The 7,774-nt window shown below is 27.0% G+C and overlaps 2 protein-coding genes across 2 annotated transcripts; both read left to right on the top strand.

Annotated features, from left to right (window-relative positions):
* The first annotated feature begins 3,356 nt into the window (after positions 1-3,356).
* LOC112599001 (cAMP-responsive element-binding protein-like 2) lies at positions 3,357-4,355 on the top strand. The gene is made up of 4 exons (XM_025345694.1): positions 3,357-3,579; positions 3,672-3,792; positions 3,867-3,988; positions 4,118-4,355. Exons 1-4 carry the CDS (start codon positions 3,523-3,525, stop codon positions 4,232-4,234), a joined length of 417 nt encoding a protein of 138 aa, XP_025201479.1. The 5' UTR covers positions 3,357-3,522; the 3' UTR covers positions 4,235-4,355.
* Positions 4,356-4,849: 494 nt separating this feature from the next.
* On the top strand, positions 4,850-7,386 carry LOC112598997 (probable proline--tRNA ligase, mitochondrial). The gene is made up of 5 exons (XM_025345691.1): positions 4,850-5,106; positions 5,191-5,368; positions 6,188-6,261; positions 6,317-6,575; positions 6,635-7,386. The coding sequence occupies exons 1-5, from the start codon at positions 5,014-5,016 to the stop codon at positions 7,330-7,332; spliced, it is 1,302 nt and encodes a 433-aa protein (XP_025201476.1). The 5' UTR covers positions 4,850-5,013; the 3' UTR covers positions 7,333-7,386.
* Positions 7,387-7,774: the final 388 nt, after the last annotated feature.

Raw genomic sequence — 7,774 nt, 5'->3', positions numbered from 1 at the left:
TATACCTGATGAAAGAGTTAGAGACTTTGCTTCCCGTGCGAGTTCAATTTCGTGACAATTGAATATCGAATTTAGAGTAATGGTTATGCTGTTGCGTTGCGTGATTATTATCATGAACGTTCGATTCCGGAAGATGAGGCCATAGTAAGCTAAACACAAATTTAGAAAAAAAAAAAAATCGAATAATATGATGAAATTCACTAATATCAGTTATTTCGTTATAGATACAGATACCCTTTTATGAATTATTGAGCTCCGAAAATAGGATCCGACATACCCAATATTACGTAATGGGCGAGACCGTTTTCTTTTCGGCAAATTCCCTTTTCGACCAAAATTGTACTCTTTCCTTTTAGGTCAAACAAAATGTTATGTGGGTGTAAAAAAATTAATAAAACCTAATATATAATTTTTTGTAAAATTAGGGCAATTGAATATATAATTATATAATTTTGAAAATGATAAAAAGTATAAATTGTATAAAATGCTGTTAAATAAAATGTGAAAATGATATAAAATATGTTAATATCTATGACATAGATTCTAAGTGATATATCATTTTTTTATTCTTAAATAATTCAATATTATAGGAAACACGATTCTGAGTCAACTTTGGCTAAATAAAAATACTTTCATTTTGCTTCCTGCTCAACTCAATGTTCTTGAAATAATCAACTTATTGTACAGTGGTCAGAAACAGTACAAACTATATTAGATTTATTATCGTTTAGAAACAAATATGTACAAAGGACATTCTTTACGGTTTTCATTTAAAAAAACAACAATTTTATTTCATTATGATTGGATCTAATAGAAGTAATTGTACCTATGTGTATAATTTATTTACAGTCATCAGACACCTAGGTGTCCACATATTTTATTTTTAGTTTAGTACTAATTTACATATGCGTTATACATACTGGCTAATGCAGAAAAATGAGTTACTTATATAATATCTCACCAATCGATTCGAATGCCTATTAATTAGTTCACTACATAGTTTAGGCTTAATATAATACTAATCGATAACAGTAATATGTGTAGTTAAATTGAGCCGTTCACAATTATTGATTTTAATACAGATAAATCCACGTTTTTTTAAATTATTAATAGGAATATTGAAAATAACTGCATATAGATGAATATTACGAATTACACGGACCGACCATAGAATGAATACATCTATAATACAAAAGCTTAACATATAAATCTAAGGTTATCTCTTGATTAAAATCCAGAGTAAAATACACAAATTCGTTGACCTCAATGTATAAGAAGAGAAAATATTGAAAAGGATTTTCAAGGAATAGTCAAAAGAAAAATTACTTAATTATTAAGATAATCTGATAAATTACAGATGTACTTAACATTTGTAGTTTTGAAATTAGTGTAGGCATACTAAATGATAATTCATACATCATACCACATTTGGTTAATTATAGTTTTTTATTTTACATTCAAAAACATGAGTAACTAATATTTAAACAGTAAAAATATGCGATTATTGAATGGATGATTTTGCGGATGAGCTGCAAATTATTGCTTATCACTAAAGACCGGATTTTGCATAAAATGCATGTTGTTATTTTCAACATCATATACATGCAGTCAATGAGTGTCCACAAATCATTACTTGATTGATTAAATATCAAAATTTTATACTGCATATTTTTGCATATTCTGACGTTAATGCATGATCTGCATATTTTTGCATATTTTAACAAAAACCGTACAAATATACAAATAAAAACATAGATCATAGGTACGTTTATATAATATTATAATATCAAATATTTTACGTCTCAAAGAATATCTCAAAGGCTCCGTATAGAATTCAATTATATAAAGAAATGTTGCCAATTACACATTTACCACCGCAGCCAATAATTACCCGTTGGGGTACTTGGCTAGAGTCAGCCTTTTTTTACGCAGATCATTTTGAAGAGTTCAAAAATGTGATTGAAAACTTAGAAGATAATACAAAATGCATTCAAAATTGTAAATCAATTTTTAATAAATTTAATGTAAAATATGATCTTGCTTACATTAAAGCAAATTTTTTATGTATCGTTGAAAGTATCAAAAAGCTTGAAACCTCTAATTTGTCCCTTGTAGACTCGTTAAAAATTTTAGAACAAGTGGAAAACTCTGTTAATGAACTTCCTACTAGTGCAAATAGTACAATAATTAAAACAAAATGTAAAAACGTTTTGAATAAAAATAAAGGATTAATGGTTTTAAAAGAAATTTCAAAAATACTTCAAGGTGACAGTGCTAATTTCGACGATTTATCTGTTCCAAATTATTCGCTGGATATAATAGCAAATTTTAAATATGCTCCAATCACCAGTGTTGATGTCGAACGTAGTTTTTCATCATACAAGTACATTCTTACAGATCGCCGTCATAATTTCACGGAAATAAACATGGAACATACTTTGATAACTTATTGTTTTTCAAATTAATAATTTACTACCTTCAATAAAATTGTTCGTACTTTTTTCCTATTTATATCAGTATATCACCAATGTATCTACTATTTAATTTTAATAAAATATTTTTTACAATATATCAATGTTTAAAAATTAAATTACAATTTAACAAAAAATTAAATTTTTGTACTATATTATACATGTAACTTTTTGTTTATGAAAAATGTAATAAAATTAATAAATAATTATCACTGCAAAATTAAAATCAAATATAAAATTGAAATTTTATTTTGCATGTTTTGCATTTTTTCCTTGCATATTTTGACTTTTTTTAGTGCATGTTTGCATGCATATTTTACAATTTAAAATGCATATAAATCCGGTCTTTACTTATCACGTACCTAACCTATGATCACAATTTATAAGATCAATTGAAAATAAACTTCACTAGCTAATGGCTTTATAGCCAGTATACACAGTTAAATAAATATGTAATTATTTTTGTTTGCCAATTCGAATTATTAAAAATTATAATTTTATGGTTTACCTATTGTCATAATAACTCAAAACAATTTTCTAATTTACACAACGTTCTTGCTTAATAATATTATTTTTCTTTGTTATCTCGTAAATTGATAGTGTTCTTACATTTCGATGTTATGTGAAAATTGTGTTTTTCAATGGTAATTGTCAATTGCAAGTCCTTGTTGTTTATAAAATAGTAAAAAGTAAAACCATCATTTTATATAATTTCAGACACGCTCAAACGTGTATTTTTACATTTTTTTAATTCCTAAAGTCTGTGGAATAAAATACCGTACTGCGTCGTAATTATTGCGGAAACATCGGTTTTATTTTACAGTAACAAATATCGATAGTGAACATCGGTAGTTCGTGTAATGATAACATTGTTATTTTCAAGACTGAATTGAAAATATTAATATTATTATTTATTTATTCCCTTATCATTGTCCCTCGATTTGTTGTTTATAAACATTGAATATTCATCATTCGCGGTTTTTTGATTTGTGACACAATTTGAGAGTTAAAAGCTGTCAACTGACGGCCTACGACAAACGTCAACAGCAATATGGATTTCGAGGAATCGTTCATGAACGCTCAAGATTTCGACAATCTTGTTCAAGTGGTAAGATATGCAAGTTTCATACTTTTCAACAGTCAACATCTCGATGTTAACATAATAATATTAAACGTGACGTTGGTTCGATTGTATTACAGGAACAAGCGCAGGAGATGAATGAGAGCACCACGACGACGACTCCGCCTCCGGTAGCCAACAAACGGGGACGTAAGCCCGGAAAGAAGTCTAGCGAAAAAGTGGACATCAGAGCCAAACTAGGTTAGGTTCAATCCCAAGTGGGACCTAAACGTTCATCGTCGTTATTTTCTGTTTTTTTTTTCATACGATGTTAGAGAGGAGCCGGCAGAGCGCTCGGGAATGTAGGGCCAGAAAAAAATTACGGTACCAGTACTTAGAGGAGTTGGTTACAGACCGTGAAAAGGCGGTTATATCGTTGAGACAGGAACTGGATAAAGTATATTATTATAATTATTATTTTACACATATCATAATATTGTACAGTTATTGTTGAATATCTAATGACATTGTTGTGAATGTCTTATTCGGTGTTTTGTAAAATTGTTCGTATATCTATCATTTGCAGTACAGGACATGGTGCATCGAGGTCGACGAAGGCAGGATTCCAGAAGGTCTCCCAGGACTCTTGGATGAATTGGGTGCTGTAAAACAAGAGTCTGCAGGTGGTGTACTTATCATGTAATGTTATATTATTATTTTTATGTTTGTGCCATTGTTTCCATTGCATATTATGGGATTGTTTATTTCTTTTTCTAAAAGCTTTTCAATTAACTATGTTAAAATGTTTGATATTACATGTATATGATATTGTTTTGTTTACAAAAAATTAATGTTTGATATTAACTAATAAAAATATGTTTTACTCATTTATTGTTTAGTTATTATTTTATTTTAATATACATCATTGTTAATCAGCCACCTTAATATTATTGAACAACTTAATTACAAAACTTCAGGCATCTATGTCACAACTTGACATACTTACATAATAGTTATGTAACCAATTTGTATATTTGAAATATGAATATTATAATAATTATACAATACTACAAAGACACAATGTACAATTATTGATATTATGATTTTAAGAATGTGATCTATCAACACAAATGTCAATGTCAATCACAATCATAATAATAATATAATTTCTTTATCAAGAAATAAACTCATGGACTAAACACATTCATTTTTATTTTTCTTACTTTCAAATTAATTTACCAAACAGTCATGATTTTTTAGGTATATTATCAGTGATAACTTATCATAAATTCACAAGCATATTAATAGTAATAATATTATTAATATTGTTTAATTTTAAAATAACTTATTAATAACTATTCTAATTTCTAAAACAGTTCGTCAGTTCGTGTTCTAGTTTAGTATATAACTCATTACTTATTAGTGGTTATAAACGAACTGTATACTGCCATACACAAAAATATTTTAAAGTTTGAAATCAAAATGAACAGTCTGAAAAATATATTTAGACCTTCAAAACCAATTTCGAAAAACGTTTCATTTAAAGCGGATGAACTTATATCTAACAGTCAAAAAGTTAGTTCACTATATTTGAACTACATACTATTGTCTTTTATATATATATATATAATAGTCGAATCCATCAATTCTATTTTTCAGTTGATGTTGGAACTTGGTATTATCAGACAAAGTGCCAATGGACTATACCACTTACTGCCACTTGCTCAGCGATCTTTAGATAAATTGATTAATATTATAAATAAAAATATGATGGATATTGGTGCTCAAAAGATTTCCATGCCAGTATTAATACATAGTAACTTGTGGAAAAAAACAGGTTTGTTGTGCTCATTCATTTTCATGGATTTAGACAGAAGTGCCAATAACTATATTTTAGCTGGTTGATATTGCATTAATAAAAACATTTTTAAATTTTTAAATTTTGATATTAGTACTTAAACTAGCAAATTACCGTAACATGTTTATACAATAGATATTAATATAATTTGTTATAGTATGATTTATATTAGTTTCATTTAATTCACATAATCAATGATTAAAATTCAAATAAAAGATTGAAATTATTTAGTTCTCTTTTTTTCATTAAATATATATTAACCAAGTGGTTCCTAAAATGTAAAACACGATATCTTTATAAGAGTACAGTGCTACTGTAGAAATTTATACCTATGGTTTTCAAATAAATTTGAAAATACTGTAGTGATGACTGATGGAAATAATTACAATTATGTCATTACTCAATAAAAGATTTAAGATATTTAGTGAAATTTGTTTTCATATTAATGTAATTACCATAAAAAATGTTTCATTTTCTTATGATTAATTATGCTATAACTTGGAAAATTGTTTAATTGTTTTTATTTGATTAATTTGTTCAATATTCAACAAGTTGAATAGATAAAAATTTCATAATCAAAATGTATATTCAATACTGTGTTTTATTATATTGTTTACATTATTGGTAGATTTTTTTTAAACAATTGATTCATTGAATTGTGCCATCAATGTTTTTAGAATCATGAAACATATAAATAAAATGTTTATAAAATTTGATTTTGAATTATCAACCTGATATACATATTTATATTTTTCTTTATTTTTACAATTACCTAATATTTGATTAAATTTTTAACAGGTCGATTAAGCAAAAACATACAGGATTTATACATAGTGAATGATCGTAAAAGCAAAGAGTTCCTACTAAGTCCGGTAATAAATATTTATGATTAATTATATAAGTGATTTATTATATATATTTGCACAGACTCATGAAGAGGTCGTTACTGATTTATTTAGTTCAGATCCTAAGACGTACAAGCAGTTACCTTTAATGTTGTATCAAATTGGCACAAAATTCAGAGATGAGATCAGGCCCAAGTTGGGAATTATCAGATCCAAAGAATTTCTTATGAAAGATTTATATTCTTTTGATAGAGATCAAACGAGTGCTACGGTCACATACAACAGAGTGTGTCAAGCCTATGAAAAGATATTTAAGCACATTGGTGTTAAATTTATAAAAGGTAGAGATATATTGTACATAAAATTATGCAAACCACTAACATAATGAATTTGGTTTTAGTTGAAGGTACATCAGGAATGATGGGTGGAAATCAATCTCACGAATTTCACTATCCATCCGAAGTTGGAGATGATACGTTATTGCAATGTAAGAAATGTGGATTTGGAATGAATAAAGACATGTCACCAGAGTTGGTTCAGTGTCCTAAATGCTCTAGTACTAATATTGAGTTTACAAAGGCTATTGAAGTTGGTCACACTTTTAATCTTGGTACATTTTATTCAAACGCCTTGTCTGCCACATACTCGGATACAAATGGCATTTTAAAACCTCCATACATGGGTAGTTATGGTTTAGGTGTTACTCGAATAATTGGTGCATCTGTGGAATGTTTGAGTACACAAGAAATAATCCAATGGCCACGGTCATTATCTCCATTTACTGTCTGCATAATACCACCTAAAGAAGGCAGCATAGAGGAAAACATTTCACTAAATAATATAAATTCTCTTTATAATCATTTTACTGAAATATTTGGAGATGATATTGTTGTTGATGATCGAACCCATATGACTATTGGCAAGCGATTAATTGAAGCAAAGAAATTAGGATTTCCATTTGTAGTTGTTATGGGAAAGAAAATAAATGATAACCCCTCTTTATATGAACTGTATGAAGCTAATACAAAGAAATTAGAATATTATGAACTAAGTAATTTAATTAGTTATTTAAAGCAACAATGTTTAGATAAAAATTAAGTATTTTTTAATAAGATTAAAAGATACTTAATTACTTTATTAATAAGGTTTAGCAATAACTTGTGATAATTGTCTGTTTTTTAAACATTAATAAAATATATTCATACATTTTATTAAATGTACAAACAAATTATTTTATTTTATTTTATTTTATTTTATTAACTTTATCTAATTATTAGATTTCCATTTTTATACTAAAATTGGAAATTAAATTACATTTTATTCAGATTTTTAGTATGGAAGTTTTGAGACTTAAAAGTTTTAAGTATAACAACAAATTAGAATTAAATAATAATGTTACCGCAAAGATACAAAAATATATTTTCAAAATTATGCAACATGTTGTCCAGTACCAATTGATTACATTTTCATTGTATCTAAAAATATGTTACACATAAGTCAATATTCATTGTACATACATAGCATTATTTTAACATGTATA

The sequence above is a fragment of the Melanaphis sacchari genome, unplaced genomic scaffold (assembly GCF_002803265.2).
Source record: "Melanaphis sacchari strain LSU unplaced genomic scaffold, SCAv2.0 Contig4_pilon_pilon, whole genome shotgun sequence".
Taxonomy (NCBI): domain Eukaryota; kingdom Metazoa; phylum Arthropoda; class Insecta; order Hemiptera; family Aphididae; genus Melanaphis; species Melanaphis sacchari.
The sequence above is the reverse complement of the archived record's forward strand: the minus strand, read 5'-3'. Positions and strand labels throughout refer to the sequence as shown.

Excerpts from the sequence above, each read along its gene's own strand:
- LOC112599001 (XM_025345694.1), top strand. The coding sequence starts at position 3,523 with ATGGATTTCGAGGAATCGTTCATGAACGCTCAAGATTTCGACAATCTT. Across the intron at positions 3,580-3,671 it reads TCGACAATCTTGTTCAAGTG|GAACAAGCGCAGGAGATGAA; the intron begins GTAAGATATGCA and ends ATTGTATTACAG. Across the intron at positions 3,989-4,117 it reads TGAGACAGGAACTGGATAAA|TACAGGACATGGTGCATCGA; the intron begins GTATATTATTAT and ends TATCATTTGCAG.
- LOC112598997 (XM_025345691.1), top strand. The coding sequence starts at position 5,014 with ATGAACAGTCTGAAAAATATATTTAGACCTTCAAAACCAATTTCGAAA. Across the intron at positions 5,107-5,190 it reads TTATATCTAACAGTCAAAAA|TTGATGTTGGAACTTGGTAT; the intron begins GTTAGTTCACTA and ends TCTATTTTTCAG. Across the intron at positions 5,369-6,187 it reads TAACTTGTGGAAAAAAACAG|GTCGATTAAGCAAAAACATA; the intron begins GTTTGTTGTGCT and ends AATTTTTAACAG.